Source organism: Schistocerca cancellata, chromosome 7 (assembly GCF_023864275.1).
Source record: "Schistocerca cancellata isolate TAMUIC-IGC-003103 chromosome 7, iqSchCanc2.1, whole genome shotgun sequence".
Classification (NCBI taxonomy): Eukaryota; Metazoa; Arthropoda; class Insecta; order Orthoptera; family Acrididae; genus Schistocerca; species Schistocerca cancellata.
Window position 1 is genome coordinate 560,716,990 of NC_064632.1, and position 21,109 is coordinate 560,738,098.

Below are 21,109 nucleotides of genomic sequence, written 5' to 3' on the forward strand. Positions count from 1 at the left end.
AGGTTTGATCTGGAATTTCATGTTGGCATCGAAGGAAAGAATGACTGGTTAAAACTGTGTGCCGGACTGAGACTCGAACTCGGGATCTTTGCCTTTTGCGAGCAAGTGCTCTACCAACTGAGCTACCCAAGCACGACTCACGCCCGGTCCTCACAGCTTCAATTCCGCCAGTACCTCTTCTCCTACCTTCCAGACTTCACAGAAGCTCTCCTGCGAACTTTGCAGAACTAGCACTCCTGGAAGAAAGGACATTGCGGAGACATGGCTTATTCACAGCCTGGGGATGTTTCTAGAATGAAATTTTCACTCTACAGCGGAGTGTGTGCTGATATGAAACTTCCTGGCAGATTAAAACTGTTTTCCGGACTGAGACTCGAACTTGGGACCTTTGCCTTTTGCGGGCAAGTGCTCTAGCAACTGAGCTACGTCCCCTATACTGTGGCTAAGCCATGTCTTCGCAATATCCTTTCTTCCAGGAGAGCTAGTTCTGCGTGGTTAGCAGGAGAGCTTCTGTGAAGTTTGGAAGGTAGCAGGCGGGGTACTGGCACAAATAAAGCTGTGAGGGCCGGGCGTGAGTCGTGCTTCGGTAGCTCAGTTGGTAGAGCACTTGCCCGCCAAAGGCAAAGGTCCCGAGTTCGAGTCTCGGTCTGGCACACAGTTTTAAACTGCCAGGTGGTTTCATAACAGCGCACACTCCACTGAAGAGTGAAAATTTCAGTCTGGAAATAATGACTGTCCATGTAACGTTCTATAAACAGCCGAAGCCCAAGGACATTATAATACACAGAACTGCAGAATATGGGCAACTGAAAATCTGCACCCACTCAACGGGTACCACTTCATTCTACCAAAGCGCTTGTGTGGTGCCAGTTTTTCAGTCTGGCTGTGGTGTGGCCTTATTTTTTCGAGGGCTTGTGTAGTGCGGATCCTACACATCATTGGTCAGTGCTATGAGAGTCTGTTGTGCACCAACGTCATTCCAACCCTTCAACAACGTCGATGTGTGGGTAGCATCATTTTTGTGCAAGATCAGCCACCATTTAACTACACCTTGGCCGTCCATATCAGCTGATCTTAATCCGTGTGACTTCTGGCTATGGGATTATATTAAAGGTTTTGTGTCAACAGCGCTCTAATTGAGAACATACCTGAAGTGAAAGAACGCATTGCGCAACGCATTTTGAACGTGATCCCTGAGACACTTCGATGTCTTGAGGAACGTGCTATTTCTCGATTTCAACTGAAACGTCCCCTTAGAACAAATTATACAAGACTTTGATTAAACTGACACACAATATTTTTAGCGCAACGCAATCTGACTTTCAAAAATCCCTACAAAAGAATGGCCCTGACTAACATTAACCTATACCTTTCACAAATCACTTACCTCAAAAAAATCTTCATTACTCGAACTACTGCAATACAGCGAGCGCCACTACTGCCAGCTAAATAAAAGATTCAAACTACGGAAGTCACTAACTACTGATAGGGATAGTTAGCAAATGAAAGATTATAATAGAGAACAAACAATGTATTTACCTTAATAGTCATAATATATATAGCAGTTCATAATATCCAGTATAACAAATTTCAAAACTCCGCCATCTCTCTCCCCACATCCACCACTGCTGGCGGCTCACCTCCAACTGTGCAACGCTACGCGCTGTTCACATCCAGCTGCCGCTGCCCAACACTACAATGGCAGACAACAATGCAAACTAGCCACAGACTGCACACAGCACAGCCAGTGATTTTCATATAGAGCGCTACGTAACGTTGCCAATAAGAAAACATAAACAGCCTACTTACATAGTCCCCATGCTCCCCACAAAAAATTATACAAATTGTTTTGGGCACTGGGCAATACATATTTGTTAAAATTTTTCATAATCACAATAATAAAGAAATAAAATGCACACACTTATCAATACAATCTTGGTCAAAGGCTAAAATTGTCTCACAGTCCATAAAGACAGTCCAGATTGTTCATCACAGTAAAATTTCAGTGGTTTTTTTTTTCAAAGTCTGAGCAGTAAAAGAAAATGCACACGGATGTAGTGGATTTCCATGCAGCCTTGAAGAAGTAGTGGATTTCCATGCAGTCTTGAAGAAGTAGTGTTGTCCTTCCAACGGAAAGACAGTGCTGACTCTTGACATGCAGACAGGTAATGGGCCACAATAGAGCAAACCCACAGCAGTGTCAGTCGAAGTTTTGAAGAATATTGTTAGGTAGGTCATCACAGAGTAGACCCACTGTAGTCCTGGTAGAGATTACGGTATTGGTGGGCCACCAGAGGTGCAGACCTCCTGTAGTCCTTGTAGAAATAATGGTATTGGTGGGTCATCAGAGATGCAGACCCACTGTAGTCCTTGTAGAGATGGCCAGCAGCCATCTGTTGCGACTGTGCAGGTGCACAATCACCATCGAAGAGTCTTGCGGAGAATATAGCAAGTCCATAAACCACCACTTGGGCACTCACGAAGTTTTTGGAATTTTCCTTAGAACCAGCAATGCTGTTATCCAGTCCCTAACTGAATTAGTAACACACGTGCAAACACTAACAGTCCCAACTTCTCACATATTGTGCATTACTATGACCAACAGAAATGTGTGCAGTGAAATGAATGCTTACAAGTTACTTAATTTGATGAACTGGTGTCAATTACAATTTTATAACATAAGAATACAATTACTAAGGTACAAAATACATCATTAAAGATTATAACAATACAGATAACATTTGTAGTACAGGCTTTACAAAACAATCGAAATAACATATACATCAGTGTTACAGGAATTATGAGATAAGTAGATACATAAAAGATCAGAATAACTTTTGAAACATCACCTTCACACATGAGCAACAGAACAGAACAGAATTAATAATGCGTAAACATCTTTACAAAGAAAATGACATATTATAAATGCAAATTATATTTGAGGATAACAGTATTCCTCGTCATTAGTGAATGTAGCTTAGTACCAGAAAAATTCTACAACATAAATCATATTAGCTAAACATATAAAGCCAGGAAGAACATAAATACACAAGGGTACACAAACATATAGCGGAATAATACAAGGAAAGAACAGGTTTGTTTTACTGCAGTATTTTGCAAACAAAACTTTCTTTACTTCTTGGAGATCTCCCTTCGTTCTTCATTATTTCCATAAGTCCTATCTATACCTGCTTTGTGTACTTTTCTCGTGTAGCCTCTCAGTGCATGTTTTCATATTCATCGCAACTCATTCTCTTATAGGCTACCCCCTCTTAAGCTAACTTAAATCTACTGAGCTCAGATGCTAAACTAAGGGACGAGGCAATGCAGCAGCATAAAACAATGAACACGAACAGCAATGACAAAAAAATTCAAATTGGCAAAGTAAGCAACAATATTACAACTAATATAAGGCAACGAGCAGCAACAAGAAAAATAAATCAGTAGTAAACTGGCTTAGCAGAGTAACACAAAGTCAAATTCAGTAACACTATGCCTGGCACACAGCAGCAGCAGCAAATTATACCTAAACATGACATGTTGTTGTTGTTGTTGTGGTCCTCAGTCGTGAGACTGGTTTGATGCAGCTCTCCATGCTACTCTATCCTGCGCAAGCTTCTTCATCTCCCAGTACCTACTGCAACCTACATCCTTCTGAATCTGCTTAGTGTATTCATCTCTTGGTCTCCCCCTACGATTTTTACCCTCCACGTTGCCCTCCAATACTAAATTGGTGATCCCTTGATGCCTCAGAACATGTCCTACCAACCGATCCCTTCTTCTGGTCAAGTTGTGCCACAAACCTCTCTTCTCCCCAATCCTATTCAATACTTCCTCATTAGTTATGTGATCTACCCATCTAATCTTCAGCATTCTTCTGTAGCACCACATTTCGAAAGCTTCTATTCTCTTCTTGTCTAAATTATTTATCGTCCATGTTTCACTTCCATACATGGCTACACTCCATACAAATACTTTCAGAAACTACTTCCTGACACTTAAATCTATACTCGATGTTAACAAATTTCTCTTCTTCAGAAACGCTTTCCTTGCCATTGCCAGTCTACATTTTATATCCTCTCTACTTCGACCATCATCAGTTATTTTGCTCCCCAAATAGCAAAACTCCTTTACTACTTTAAGTGTCTCATTTCCTAATCTAATACCCTCAACATCGCCCGACTTAATTCGACAACATTCCATTATTCTCGTTTTGTTTTTGTTGATGTTCATCTTATATCCTCCCTTCAAGACACAATCCATTCCGTTCAACTGCTCTTCCAAGTCCTTTGCTGTCTCTGAAAGAATTACAATGTCATCGGCGAACCTCAAAGTTTTTATTTCTTCTCCATGGATTTTAATACCTACCCCGAATTTTTCTTTTGTTTCCTTTACTGCTTGCTCAATATACAGATTGAATAACATCGGGGAGAGGCTACAACCCTGTCTCACTCCCTTCCCAACCACTGCTTCCCTTTCATGTCCCTCGACTCTTATAACTGCCATCTGGTTTCTGTACAAATTGTAAATAGCCTTTCGCTCCCTGTATTTTACCCCTGCAACCTTTAGAATTTGAAAGAGAGTATTCCAGTCAACATTGTCAAAAGCTTTCTCTAAGTCTACAAATGCTAGAAATGTAGGTTTGCCTTTCCTTAATCTTTCTTCTAAGATAAGTTGTAAGGTCAGTATTGCCTCACGTGTTCCAGTATTTCTACGGAATCCAAACTGATCTTCCCCGAGGTCGGCTTCTACTAGTTTTTCCATTCGTCTGTAAAGAATTCGTGTTAGTATTTTGCAGTTGTGGCTTATTAAACTGATTGTTCGGTAATTTTCACATCTGTCAACACCTGCTTTCTTTGGGATTGGAATTAATATATTCTTCTTGAAGTCTGAGGGTATTTCGCCTGTTTCATACATCTTGCTCACCAGATGGTAGAGTTTTGTCAGGACTGGCTCTCCCAAGGCCGTCAGTAGTTCCAATGGAATGTTGTCTACTCCGGGGGCCTTGTTTCGACTCAGGGCTTTCAGTGCTCTGTCAAACTCTTCACGCAGTATCGTATCTCCCATTTCATCTTCATCTACATCCTCTTCCATTTCCATAATATTGTCCTCAAGTGCATCGCACTTGTATAGACCCTCTATATACTCCTTCCACCTTTCTGCTTTCTCTTCTTTGCTTAGAACTGGGTTTCCATCTGAGCTCTTGATGTTCATAACAGTGGTTCTCTTATCTCCAAAAGTCTCTTTAATTTTCCTGTAGGCAGTATCTATCTGACCCCTAGTGAGAACGCCTCTACATCCTTACATTTGTCATCTAGCCATCCCTGCATAGCCATTTTGCACTTCCTGTCGATCTCATTTTTGAGACGTTTGTATTCCTTTTTGCCTGCTTCATTTACTGCATTTTTATATTTTCTCCTTTCACCAATTAAATTCAATATTTCTTCTGTTATCCAAGGATTTCTACTAGCCCTCGTCTTTTTACCTACTTGATCCTCTGCTGCCTTCACTACTTCATCCCTCAAAGCTACCCATTCTTCTTCTACTGTATTTCTTTCCCCCATTCCTGTCAGTTGTTCCCTTATGCTCTCCCTGAAACTCTGTACAACCTCTGGTTCTTTCAGTTTATCCAGGTCCCATCTCCTTAAGTTCCCACCTTTTTGCAGTTTCTTCAGTTTTAATCTACAGGTCATAACCAATAGATTGTGGTCAGAGTCCACATCTGCCCCTGGAAATGTCTTACAATTTAAAACCTGGTTCTTAAATCTGTCTTACCATTATATAATCTATCTGATACCTTTTAGTGTCTCCAGGGTTCTTCCATGTATACAACCTTCTATCATGATTCTTAAACCAAGTGTTAGCTATGATTAAGTTGTGCTCTGTGCAAAATTCTACCAGGCAGCTTCCTCTTTCGTTTCTTAGCCCCAATCCATATTCACCTACTACGTTTCCTTCTCTCCCTTTTCCTACAATCGAATTCCAGTCACCAATGACTATTAAATTTTCGTCTCCCTTCACTGTCTGAATAATTTCTTTTATTTCATCATACATTTCTTCAATTTCTTCGTCATCTGCAGAGCTAGTTGGCATATAAACCTGTACTACTGTAGTAGGTGTGGGCTTCGTATCTATCTTGGCCACAATAATGCGTTCACTATGCTGTTTGTAGTAGCTTACCCGCAATCCTATTTTCCTATTCATTATTAAACCTACTCCTGCATTACCCCTATTTGACTTTGTGTTTATAACCCTGTAGTCACCTGACCAGAAGTCTTGTTCCTCCTGCCACCGAACTTCACTAATTCCCGCTATATCTAACTTTAACATATCCATTTCCCTTTTTAAATTTTCTAACCTACCTGCCTGATTAAGGGATCTGACATTCCACGCTCCGATCCGTAGAACGCCAGTTTTCTTTATGCTGATAACGACATCCTCTTGAGTAGTCCCCGCCCGGAGATCCGAATGGGGGACTATTTTACCTCCGGAATATTTTACCCAAGAGGACGCCATCATCATTTAATCATACAGTAAAGCTGCATGCCCTCGGGAAAAATTACGGCCGTAGTTTCCCCCTGCTTTCAGCCGTTTGCAGTACCAGCACAGCAAGGCCGTTTTGGTTATTGTTACAAGGCCAGATCAGTCAATCATCCAGACTGTTGCCCTTGCAACTACGGAAAAGGCTGCTGCCCCTCTTCAGGAACCACACGTTTGTCTGGCCTCTCAACAGATACCCCTCCGTTGTGGTTGTACCTACGGTACTGCTATCTGTATCACTGAGGCACGCAAGCCTCCCCACCAACGGCAAGGTCCATGGTTCATGCATAAAAAGCATAAAAAATATTACAGTAAAAATGGCCATGTTTAATACCTATGTCACATCTTAACACTAGAGTGATGCATCACAAAAACGTACTCTACCAAAAAAATTACCAAGTAGTTGAAAAGCAAATTCTGTATGCAATTCCTGTGAAGGGAAATGTGTTTTTGTGCTCCTTCGTTTTTTTTAAGTTATTATTTACTGGATCTGTAGGCATAAAATATCTATATTAGTACATTCATAAAATTTTATTTTCAACAATGCTGCAGTGCAGCTAGAAACTAGATATTAAAGAAAATGAGCAAATAAATACATAAAGCAAGCCATATGGCATTTCTCTCAACTAGAAAGACAGTAGTCATAATCAGGTGTATAGACATAAAAATATTTCTCGTCATTTCATTCGGCATTGCAGTAAATATCATAAATTAAGAGCTTCACAGTGTTATCATGTTTTCAAGTATGAGGGTGTCGTATTTACGATGCTTTCTACAAAGGAATGTCAACAGCGAGGATAATGGCCTCCCTTTTTTTTTCTACCTGTGCCTCTGGAAAGGCACACCCTAATGGCTTTTTCTCCAGGCGTCTGACACAGCTGGGTGCCCACGACGCATTACGTGCAGGTGGTCACTTAACTTTCTTACGGAAATATTTACGACAGCAGTTTCCGCTACAGTGACAGTCTCATATAAAAATATTTCACAGGTCAAGAATTTGCGTTACAAATCTGTAGAAACAAAATCCTATAAATATAACAGTGTCCAAAAAATTTTCGTCGGCATTGTAATACATTCATGCATTTACATACATTTCATAACTATTAAAGTACGATTCTTGGTTTCCAACAACCTTATTCACAAACCAGAGTCCCTAACCACTACTCATTATTCCTTACCTTATTACATATATACATATTCGTCGACACTTCTTCAATATTTCATCATAACAGATATGTAGCATAATCAAATAACTCATATAGCATCAGCCTATTAATCATAAACATACCTCAGCAGCATAATACACATCGTCGTCATAATAATATCATAACACCTCAGTCAACTCTCAAAATCATCGTAGCTTCCTCCAATAATTTCAAAACCTAAAAAAAATTCTCTGCTCATGTCAATAGTGTCAGATACCTCAAACGTACTTTAAAATCATGCTTCCTTACCAAATACATCATTCAAAGCTCTCATAATATCACAATGGGTCCGAAAAAATATGAACATTTCACAAAGTGCAGACAAAATACAATTTTGTAAGTGTGAAGTAATCCAGCGGTGTAATTACGTAAACGTCTGTCACTGATGTAGTAAAATAAATGTTTGTCTCTCTCAGGTAAATAATCAGATAGCTGTGTAATTCTGTGTTAGAGAAATATGATACCGATGTGTAAAGTTGTATAAGCAAATACCATATTAGCTAGGGCTCCTTGTGCTTGCCAAACACATGGTACACAAAGTAAGCGTGTACCCCCCTGAGGATTAATGTAATTATACCCTCAGGTATTACAGATTACAACAATGGAATGAAATGTATTACGGGAAACCTGTGTATCATTGTACTTGAAATATCTTTAAAAATAAATGATTTAAGTACAAAATTAATCACTCAAATACGTGTCCTGTAGCGCTTAATGTGCGTCTTGCTGTAAGATAATCTCTGTGGAAGTGTTGTAGTTATTGTCCTCCGAAAGCTAAGTTCTGCAGAAGTCAATGTACTTACCTCATGATGAACAAAAGTGATATGCTTTGCTTATAGATATCTTAGTTATTACGCTTATTGTTGTGATGAAGAAATTACTGTGCTGTAACGTATTGTTGTGCTATGGAAAAGGCTGTCTCATTGTAGCTATACCACAAAAGTTACTATTAAACATGTTTTACTTTCCAGAAGAATTCAGAAAAACTGTGCAGATATAAAACAGATACACCGCAAAAGCAACATTGTAAATTGTCACTCATTAGTAGTGTCGTGATAAAATCGTGTAGCTGTCACATAAACTAACCACTGTGTCATCTGGTATCTCCCAGAAAGTAAATACAGAATGTATTTTCAAGTAAACCAAAATGTTGCATTAAAATCTCATTAGCAGTATATGTTCTAAGTATGTAAGCCGTATATTCATTATGTAATCGTGCAACTAACAAGGAAGAATGTATAAATAACAACACTGTGTCGTCTGTTTGCAATAACAATGCATTCGCAATTACTTGTCTAAGTTACCTATGTTCTTGACTGGATAGTTAGTTAGCGTTAAAACATAGTTACATGTTAACAGTTTGTAAGTGTGACAAAGAGTACTAGTAATGTGAAGTGAAAAATTTTATAGCAAAGAATAAGTTAAAAAGCAGATTATCTTTCAATAAATGGTTTTACATGTGAAATGTGGTGTAAACCTTTACTCTTCCTAGTACGCAGAGTTTCAACCTCAACGCAATTATCATGTGCTATACGTCGGTGAGGAATGCTAAAATTATTTCCCAAGGTTAGCGTCTATGTTATTTTTCTCTGAGCCAGCTGGCGCACGCGACAGCCTGCGGTGCGTGTCATTGTCTGTTCCTTTGTTGGCGCGCGTCGTTATTGAGATTAGGAGACCTAGCTTCTACAAATTCACGTTGTCGAAAGTGCCCTGCTCTGTTGGAGTCCCGCCAGTTCTGATGCAATTCAGGTCTGTCGTTATGATCACAACGTCTGTCGTCATGTCGGTAGTTCCTGTAGTTTCTTTCTTGTCGGTTAAGTGGTGGAGAATTTCTCCCTGAATTATCACTGCACGGTGGACCGTTGCATCTGAAGTTATTCTGTCTCCCGTGATAATAATTGTTCTGGTTGCCAAATTGTCTGTTTCTATGATTGTCTCTGTCATATTCATTACTACGGAAATGCGATCTTTCTCTGTAACTATTACTCTGCCAGTGGTTGTCATACGGGTGGTGTCCCTTTTGGTCACAATTTACATTGAAAGAATAGCCTTGTCGTATATTATTTCTGTCATCGCGGAATTGGGACGGATGTGATCTGTAATTGTTGTGCTCCTGTTTTCACATTCCGGGATTGTCATTTCCAGTTCTTGTAACAGTCCCTGAAAAGCTTCAATGTCGTCTTTGCAACGTCCTGCCGAAATAATATGTCGTAAATGTTCAGGTAATTTGATTAAGCAAATGCGTATGAGTTCTGAGGGGCTGTATGGGTTTGACAGGTACTGATTCTTGTGCAACATGTCTTCAAAATATTTCACAAGACTGGAAAATTCAGATTGTTCGAAATGTTTCATCATTATGATGCTATGTTTTACTCTGTCTTGTGTAGCTTGAGACCAATATGCTGAGAGGAACGCATGGTAAAATTCTCCTTCACTGTGACAATAGTGAATGACCGATCGCATTCTTACAGCTGGTTCATTCTCCAAGTAGCCACACATAAATTCTAACCTGTGCTCTAATGACCAGTTGGGAGGAAAACAATGAGAGAATTGAAGGAGCCACGCTTGTGGATGAATGTCGTTGGCAGAATTCTTAAACGTTTTGAATTTACGTGTAGTAATGAACAGCTTATAGTCAAAATCATCGTATCAGCGAGTAGCATATCGGTCATTGTTACGTCGTGTCGCCGGTTCCATCTCAAAATTCGGTGTACCTTGCCAATTTCTCTCATAATTTCCGAAGTGCCCTGAGTTATTATTTTGTGGCTGTTCCGTATTTCTATGTCCCTCTTCCCGTATTGGAGCGCGAGTGGCCTCTGAAATACATAATTCTTGTATTACCTGTGTCAGCTGATCTTGTACTTCCCGGATTTCTCTTTGGTGTTGCGTATTAATTTGATTCTGATTTTGTTTGAATTTCCTAATTTGTTCGCACTTTTCTGTGTCAGTGATGGCTACAGGTCCTGTGTCATTCAGATCATCATCTACCTTTGCAGATAAGTTAGTGAACTGATCCGAAAGTTCGGCTACTTTCTCCGATAGTGTACTTATTTCCTCAGTGTGTTTTTCTGAACCAAGTTTCAGAGTGTCCATTTGTGTTGAAATCGTATCTACTGTGTCCTTTAAGTTTTCTTGAGTTTTTGCAAGTTGCGTAACCAAATCGGTAGATGCCACTGAGTCAATTTTAGCTTGCAAGGTGTCGTGATTATCATGAACAATAGTTTGCAGTTCTTTTATGGCTGCTTCATGATTCTGTAATGCATTTTCATGACGCGAAAAAATAGGTTGGAAATGCTCACAAATTTGTGTTTTTACGTCATTACAGACTTTCTGACATTTAGATTCAATGTTATGTAATTCAGCAGTTAAATCTTCACGTGTTTGTTCGAGAATTTGTTCCAATGAGTCTAACTTTTGAAGCTTTTGCTGTGTTTGTCTCTGATTTTGTTCCATTGTGTGTAACTGTTGCTGTGTTTGTCTCTGGTGTTGTTCCATTGTGTCTAACTGTTGCTGTGTTTGTCTCTGATTTTGTTCCATTGTGTCTAACTTTTGAAGCTTTTGTCCCATTTGTTGCATTAATTGTAATAACAATGCACTGGTGTCTGAAACATGTTCCTCAGTGCTTTTCGGCAGTGAATTTGCACCGGTAACATTCACATTTCGACAAGCGGAAAATGTGTCTTGACTCAGTTGAGAAAACGGTGAGAACCCAAAACCTGAGTCTACAGTATTTGCAATATTGTGTTCTGTCATTCCCAATTCCTGAGGCGAGCTGTTGCCGACCGATCAATCGATAATGCTTCCCTGTTTACTAGCTGTTTCGCTGTCTACACCATTATCTGACGCCCGCTCCATTTCCCTATGCACAGTTACCAAATTACTACTTTGAATATTAGTTAATTCATTACATGGTGGCGTTAACACACTGCTTTCGTCTTCACTGTCATTTCTCAGTTTACTTTGGAGCCTAGTGTTACGTTTTTCACACGCCATTATTGTCACAATATTTCACACGACAACTCAGAAAAACACAATTTGAAGAGCAAAAATAGGGGAACACATTAACATAGCACTGAAAATAATATCTAGTTAATTGCAAGCGTAGCTGCGAAATACTTGGTGCAAATCTACATGCATGCCACAACTGTTTTACTGTACAACAATGAAAGGCTGCAACTACAAAGGAGATTCTCTCTACAATTACGCGCTAGCAATAAACAAAATCTACACTAATTACACAAACTACAAGAAAAAATCAGAAGATTCCAGTGAGGTATCCTCAGCTAAGGGTCGACATATGAAACGTCCCCTTAGAACAAATTATACAAGACTCTGCTTAAACTGACACACAATATTTTTAGCGCAACGCAATCTGACTTTCAAAAATCCCTACAAAAGAATGGCCCTGACTAACTTTAACCTATACCTTTCACAAATCACTTACCTCACAAAAATCTTCGTTACTGGAACTACTGCAATACGGCGAGCGCCACTACTGCCAGCTAAATAAAAGATTCAAACTACGGAAGGCACTAACTACTGATAGGGATAGTTAGCAAATGAAAGATTATAATAGAGAACAAACAATGTATTTACCTTAATAGTCATAATATATATAGCAGTTCATAATATCCAGTATAACAAATTTCAAAACACCGCCATCTCTCTCCCCACATCCACCACTGCTGGCGGCTCACCTCCAACTGCGCAACGCTACGCGCTGTTCACATCCAGCTGCCGCTGCCCAACACTACAATGGCAGACAACAATGCAAACGAGCCACAGACTGCACACAGCCCAGCCAGTGATTTTCATACAGAGCGCTACGTAACGTTGCCAATAAGAAAACATAAACAGCCGACTTACACAACTTTTGGCAGAAACGGAGCGCAGCATACTGAACATGTTTTGCACCAATCTCACGACAGTTAGAAAGCGATGGAATTTTGCTTTTTACGCGGTTTTTGGCGCCAGGACAATTATAAATCGATGTCATTTAGATTTATATCGATTTAAAAATCGATTTTCCCATCCGATGTGGAACGATCGTGCTTTTATGGATGGGCTTCTCTGACTAATAGTGCCACAACTCTTGACTCCCAGTGTACAGTCATGTGCATTGAACAGTACGGATGGTGTATTGTAGAACTGAAACAAAAGCCATCGTATTGTGATTTATGTGTCATTTATAGCCGACACCCTTTACGATAAGAAGCTCTCAGCGTCATCTATTAGTTAATTTTTTTCCCATGATGTTTCCCTCTGGGTCAGCAATATGCTGTTCATATTCGACGTCATTTTGAGTAGTGTCTGTCTTTCTGCAGAGATTTGAAACTGGAACTTTATTTATACATTAATATTGCTATATATTAACTTTGCGGGCAACGACCTTGCCGCAGTGGATACACCGGTTACCATGAGATCACCGAAGTTAAGGGCTGTCGGGCGTGGTCGGCACTTGGATGGGTGATCATCCAGCCGCCATGCACTGTTGTCATTTTTCGGGGTGCACTAAGCCTCGTAATGCTAATTGAGGAGCTACTCGACCGAATAGTAGCGTTTTCGGTCAAGAATACCTTCATAACGACCGGGAGAGCGGTGTGCTGACCCCACGCCCCTCCTATCCGCATCCTCCCCTGAGGATGACACGGCGTTCGGATGGTCCCGATAGGCCACTCGTGCCCTGAAGACGGAGTGCGTTTTTTATATATATTAATGCTGCTTCCTACCGAATCAGGAAACATCTATATATAGAAAATCTCCTCGTGGGATGGTATAGAGGGGTGTCGTTGGTAGTTGTGGGGTTGCGGGGGGGAGGGGGGGGCGGATTTGGTAATAATGCAGGTTGCCAAGGGTACAGGATCACCTCTGTGTGGATATGTGCTCAAATCCTGCCCAGTCACACTAACGGAAACCAAAAGTACAGGGAGTGAAAATAAAACAGGCATGGAAGGTCTATTTTTTTATAAGTACATAGACCTGTTTATTTCTATAACGGTTTACATCAGTTTACAGCTTGAACATTTAGCTATTTTTCTGCATAATCACCATTTCTGTCGATGCATTTTTGTAGACGCTGTGGCGGTTTTTGTATGCCCATGTTATACCAGCTCGCCGTCATGCTGGCGTGATTGTTGCTTGGCGTCGGGTGTAACGTGGCATGCCCACGTTTCGTCACCTGTGACAACTGAGTCCAGAGAGTGGCCCTGTTCGGCTGCAAGGCGGTGAAGAAATGCGCAGGAAGCATCAACTCGTTGCCGCATGTGGTCCTCAGTCAGCATGCGTGGCACCCATCTTGCGCATACCTTCCGGTAGTTCAATGTTTCCGTTAAAATTCTGTGAGCGGTGCTTCGGGAAACCGCAGGAAACAACGTACAGAGATAATCCAGGGTGATTCGCCGGTCTTCACCCATGCATTGCTCAACCTTCAACACTGTCTCCTCAGAAATTGACGGTCTCCTGCTCCTTTGTTCGTCTCGAATTTCGGTCCGACCAGCTGCAAACTCTGTACACCACCTATGAACATTTTTGACATCCATGCACGACCCTCCATACACTTCCGTCAACTGGCGATGGCCTCAATCGGCGCAGTGCCCTTTGCGTTCAAAAACCGAATAACTGCGCTCAATTCGCACTTGGCGGTAACACCCAAAGGGAGCTCAATTCTCAGCGGCTGCCAAGCCAAGACTGAGCGCCTCAGCGCGGCGTGCGCATGTTTACACACAGCGCGTGAAGCACTCTTCATAACAGTGTGACCCACTGCCACACAAACAGAGTTCGGTACTTATAAAAAACAGGAAACCTTACTTTTGGGATTACCGTCGTATTTCACTCACCCTGAGATATGCACCCTGTTCAGAGAATCTTTACACAGGACAGATGATGTAAGTAGGTTTGCCTATGATACATGAAACGCTTTGCGTGCCCGTTTTATTTTTCCAAACCCGTATTATCAATAGCTTGTTTCAAACAGAATCCTCTGATTTCATGGTTCTTTACACGTGCTTAGTAGGCTATTTCTGTGAATTATTCTTTAGAATGTAAATAACACAACGTAACTAGTCACAAGAAATTCTTTACGAAGCGTTTTGCAGGCTTTGCTGGATCATAAGATGGCAGTTGGTAGTTCTCAGACTGATCTTTACTGACTAGCCCTCTTCTACTTTCATCATACATATTGTAGTTGAAGTACAACCAGTGGACATAAGATTTTCGAAGTCAATACGAAGCAATTCTCAAAACATTCTAAAAAATCAGCTTTGAAATTTGGCAGATGCTTAAGCACTGGAACATAAAATTTCACTCCAGTACACCGAAACGGCCATAATTAAGGAAGTAACGTTACAATATCATATTTAGTAAAGCGCTGCTTTGACTCTCGATAGAGGCAGTTCCTTTTAAATTTCATTGGAATCAACATCTATTACAAAAATGGCATTTTTAACAACCGAGTATTCATGTGAAAAATGAATTTATTATCTAAATACTCTTTCCGTCCTTAATAACTAATTTTACCTATAAGTGAGTATTCAAAATTAATTACAATTAGCTTCTAAAATGGTAAACAGTCAACAGAAAATTAATCTTTCTTTAAATCTGTAGGTTTCGAAGAAAACATAGATTGTGAAGCTGGAAGAAAATGAAGGACCAATCCTGGATTGGCAGAACAAGTAGTAGTAGTGGTACAAGGATAAGAAGAAGATATTAAAAACACAAACGATATTTCCAAATATATACAGTTTGCTGTGAATACCCTCTTTTTTATTAAATTAGCAATTAAAACTGAAAACATCATTTCGATAAAAAAGTTACGATGCACACCAGAGTGGGTTAAATAACATTTCAATGTGATAATAAACTGTGAACTCAAATAAAACTCAAATATGCATGCAGTGAGAATGGAACCATCTACCTCTTGATTATAAGATTAAAACGTTATACGCTCAACTATTAGCGGTCCTAATATTGTATTTGAAATTTTTGTACTCTGCATGACTAGAATTCGTCAAATTTTGAAACTCAATTTTGAAGAGTGTTTTTGGACATAGCATTGTACTCTTTCAGTAAATTAATGACCACGCACTGTCACTGAAGTCCTGTAATTATAAAGAAAATCACTAAGTGTGCCTTTGTCAGATGCCTTGCCTGTGGGAAACCAACATTCTCGACTTATGAAGAGACACTTATCATTGTGACTGCAAAACGGTTTTCATTGGTGCGATATTACTGCGAAACACAACGTAAAGTAAAAAAAAAAAAGTAAAATTGCTGTCCCACACTACTACAATTCGACCACCAAAACGATCGTGATCGGCCGTTTTCCTACGAGCATTACGCGTTCCCACCTCCCGCCGTACCAGGGTACTTGATGCATCCACGAACAGTGAAGAATGTGATCGTTTCTGTGCTTCACGTGTTGTGGTACGCGGACCTCCAAAACTTTGACCACGATGTATTTAAAAGTCAACGTTATTGTGAGACTGTGCTCCCGATGTGCGTCTTCTCAGGGGTGCATTTCGACATGATTTCATTTTCGCAGCGGACAACGGGCGACCTCTTCGAACAACGCAGCTAGAGGAGCTTTAGGATCTAGATTATAATCAGCTAATGGACTGACCTGCACATTCCGCCAACTTAAATTCGAACTTACTGGTGGAGGAAAGAACAACCTCTTTCGGATACTGTGGCCAGCATGGGAGCTTGTGGCGGAGCGTGCATTGCCGCACGTGCTGGTCACACACCCTACGAAGAACCATGTCCCACCTTTTATGATGTCCTAGGGACTATCATAAATATCGTGACTGCAAAGTAATTATGTCCGCGATTAGAGATATACACCACTGGCCATTAAAATTGCTACACCACGAACACGACGTGCTGCAGACGCGAAATTTAGCCGACAAGAAGAAGATGCTGTGATATGCAAATGATTAGCTTTTCAGAGCATCCACACAAGGTTGGCGCCGGTGGCGACAACTACAACGTCCTGACAGGAGGAAAGTTTCCAACCGATTTCTCATACACAAACAGCAATTGACCGGCGTTGGCTGGTGAAACGTTACTAAAGTGTAGACTTTCTCGTTGGGAATCACCACCGAATTCATCAACCGACCACGGCATAACAGCCCGGATAATTATAATGGACATGGTGAAACGTTGTTGTGTTGCCTCGGATACGAGTAGAAATGCGTACCATCACGTTTCCAACTTTTATAGAGATCGGATTGTAGCCTATCGCGATTGCGGTTTATCGTATCGCGACATTGCTGCTCGCGTTGGTCGAGATCCAATGACTGTTAGCAGAATATGGAATCGGTGGGTTCAGGAGGGTAATACGGAACGCCGTGCTGGATCCCAACGGCCTCGTATCACTAGCAGTCGAGATGACAGGCAACTTATCTGAATGGCTTTAACGGATCGTGCAGCCACGTCTCGATGCCTGAATCAACAGATGGGGACGTTTGCAAGACAACAACCATCTGCACGATCAGTTAGACGACGTTTCCAGCAGCATGGATTATCAGGTCGGAGACCACGGCTGCGGTTACCCTTGACGCTGCATCACAGACAGGAGCGCCTGCGATGGTGTAGTCAGCGACGAACCTGGCTGCATGAATGGCAAAACGTCATTTTTCGGATGAATCCAGGTTCTGTTTACAGCATCATGATGGTCGCATCCGTGTTTGGCGACATCGCGGTGAACGCACATTGGAAGCGTGTATCCGTCATCGCCATACTGGCGTATCACCCGGCGTGATGGTTTGTGGTGCCATTAGTTACACGTCTCGGTCACCTCTTGTTCGCATTGACGGCACTTTGAACAGTGGACGTTTCATTTCACATTTGTTACGACCTGTGGCTCTACCCTTCATTCGATCCCTGCGAAGCTCTACATTTCAGCAGGATAAAGCACGACCGCATGTTGCCGGTCCTGTACGGGCCTTTCTGGATACAGGAAATGTTCGACTTTGCCCTGGCCAGCACATTCTCCAGATCTCTCACCAATTGAAAATTTCTGGTCAATTGTGGACGAGCAACTGGCTCGTCATAATACACCACTCACTATTCTTGATGAACTGTGGTATCGTGTTGAAGCTGCATGTGCAGCTGTACCTGTACACGCCATCCGAGCTCTGTTTGACTCAATGCCCAGGCGGATCAAGGTATTTATTACGGCCAGAGGTGGTTGTTCCGGGTACTGATTTCTCACGATCTATTCTCCAAAACTGCGTGAAAATGTAATCACATGTCAGTTCTAGTATAATATATTTCTCCAATGAATACCCGTTTATCATCTGAACTTCTTCTTGGTGTAGCGATTTTAATGGCCGGTAGTGTAGTTTTTCGCCTAATTCGGTATTTCTTTGTTACTTTTTGTACAGTTTGTTGTATGTAGGGTGTGACACCAGTGTTGTATGTAGCGAGTGATACCAGTGCACTTGCAAATGCAAGTCCGTGGAAATCCGGTTAAAACAGTAATCCCAACACCTTTATTTTACCATCAACCACTTCGCCCATATGACGTACTGAACCCGCGAGCTACAACATAAACACATACATTCTCTCTCCTGCTCCCTTCCCCCTTCCCACCCCCCCCCCTCTCTCTCTCTCTCTGTCTGTCTCTCTCTCTCTCTCTCTCTCTTTCACACACACACACACACACACACAGGTAGTAGAGAGAGGGAGACAAATTTTCCGCTGGCACTGGCACGATGACAATAAAATAGGCTGGGAGTGGTGGCGTGCTCCTGTAATCCAGCGACCTGGAGGCCGGGTGTAGTGGATGGTCTGAGGATGGGAGTACTGTTTCGCAGCATCCTGTGTTGATCTGGCGTCCGCACTGACAATAAAATAAAATACCGTTCCTGTCTACCTCATTCTTCCACATTTATCGGTGGTAAAAATAAATCAGCCCTCGATAACGAATGAGGCTGGAAGATCCCACACGACTGATACTGTACTGAACGGCTGATTTTTTATGTAAGATTTTGAGGAGTCCAATATGATAAAATAATGTCGCAATATTTCTGTATTACATATTCAAAGAAAGTACTATGGAAGTAATCCTGTATAATAGCCATTATCTAGGAGGTGTGTGTTTATTGTCTTTTAAGGTTTTTTTCAACTATCTGTTTTATATTCTCGAGAAATTTGATATAAATCACGTACTAACGTGGAGGTCTGTCTCTAAATCTATGGACAGTGATGGGGTTTCTGGTTTTTTCACAAAAGCAAATTCTTTTATTTTAAGAGAATCCTATATGTGATTGAAAGCTACCTATGAATCCTGCTGACGACATGGGTAATATTTGTGTGTTCAGCCTTTGTCAAGCAACAGTCTGGTTTCACATCTAAATATATTCCAGTCTTTGCACATTGGTTCCCTGTGTTCGCTTCGGCTATTACAAGTTTTTAATTCTAATCGGTGAGGAGAACCTGTGATCAGAAAACGAAATTTAACTTGTCCAAGTTCGTCCAGAATATCATAGAATTTCATTTCTGCTCTTGCTCGAGTTTGTAACTGATTCCAGATATATTGTTGTGTGGAATAACTATTTATTCTCTTTATTTTGAAATCAATTCGAATTAATTGTGTTCGATGACGTTGGTTTGTTACGCTCGATTTTGGAGCTCTGATGGTTCCCTGATCAGGCGTCTACGATATTAATACAATATCAGTGCAATCATCTGTATAACCATTAATTTTATAAATACAGATTACGAATGATATGACGATAACATCATAGAATCAATTTTGACATCTATCAAACGTTGTTACCTGAATCAGATCAGAGATATCTTGAGATTTTCATCGTTCCCTCCACGTTCACCCCGCATTTTGTCTTGTTTCAGTTACGGCTTCGAACCGCACCGCTACTGCTGCTGCGACGTCTTCCCGTGCTGACGTCACAGCTTCCCTACTCGTGGTGGCTGCCACAGTCTACGTCGGGTTCTTCAGGTAGCCACCGGCGGCAGCACCGGCGCCCAGCAGGCAGTGAAGCCGCACGGACTTCAAGTGAGCCACAGAGAAGAATACTGAAATGTTAAAAGATGGGAGGGAGTAATTTGTACCTAATGAAATGGACAATTTTTCTGGAATCAGCGATGTGTATGATGAAAAAGAAACTTGTATACTGTGCTTTAAAATTATTTTAGTTTTAGAGGTCATTATGTATGTAGAACATTGATGTATGTAGATCCCAGTAAGTCCTTAAATCTATGATATAGGCATTGTGTAAATTAGTTGTTACACAAGCAATTCGCTATGCGCTATTACCTTTAGAGTTTGATGTTCGAAAATGTGATGCCAAGTTTATAAGATGTATGAAATAAAACAATTATAGCTTCAGTTATAACGTAATCTTAAACTGATGTTTGTACAAGTAAATGAATATTGAAATTAAGGGGTAGCACCAGTATTGATTAATTAATTTTTTTGGTCTATTACTTTTGTTAGCAGCAACTGAGTTCTTTTAAAGATAATGAGCAACATTTTGATACCCACAAAATCTTTTGAGGTAAAATGCACCAAACAGTCACACACACATTTCGAAACCATTCTCGAGAAAGTTGTAAGTAAGGTAAACATTCATTACGCAATCACAGAGAAACCAATCTGGAAGCTAAATTTAAGAACTATAAGCAAGAAATGCTCCATGATAACGGTAGTTCTGAACATAACTCAACATATAGGTGCAAATGATTTCACATTGTAATATACATTAACACGGTATTTACCTGAATTATTAAAGAAGAACAGACAGTTTCTGGGATGATTAAAAAAAAAAAAACGTACATTATCAATGGCATAAGATACATTTATTAACTTTAACTTGAGAACAATAATTCAGAAATGAACCGGTCGAAACTGAAACCTAAATCAGTCTTTTTAAACTGAGATCACATCATTCGATCTAGCCAGCCATGAAACACGACCACCTCCTCACGGAACGCCGAAGGGTTTACAGGTAAGAAGCACGGAGTGTGCAGAGGCTCAATCAACTTCGATTCACATAAGTGACTGAAGAGCGACTTGGTGGCATACACTGGCACAGTTAAACGCGAATCGAAGAAGTTCGGGCCAATTAACCAGTTGTTGACTATGCACTCTCAATGTATTCTGAAATATGTGTTAACTGTTTTGAGTACTCTGACCATGTCCTCTCAGTGGCCCATACATGACTATTGCCATTAATTTTACTTCCTCCCGTGGGGAAATAACCATTTTCAGAAAAAGTTGATAGGCAGAAATGATATCGTCTTTCTTACTGTGTGTTAGTTCTAACTGTATCAACACGTGGAAAGGTCTGACGTCCACTGGGAGTAATGACTGCACGCCTGCTGAATGACAGTGCTGTAGCTTT

General features: G+C 40.8%; 1 protein-coding gene across 1 annotated transcript in view; it reads left to right on the forward strand.

Annotated features, from left to right (window-relative positions):
• Window positions 1–20,080, forward strand: part of LOC126092904 (uncharacterized) — a 930,835-nt gene extending 910,755 nt beyond the window's left edge. The window contains exon 6 of the mRNA XM_049908633.1: window positions 19,599–20,080. Coding sequence (XP_049764590.1) covers window positions 19,599–19,708 — 110 coding nt within the window. The 3' untranslated portion in view covers window positions 19,709–20,080. The remainder of the gene's footprint in view (window positions 1–19,598) is intronic.
• The last annotated feature ends 1,029 nt before the right edge of the window (window positions 20,081–21,109 follow it).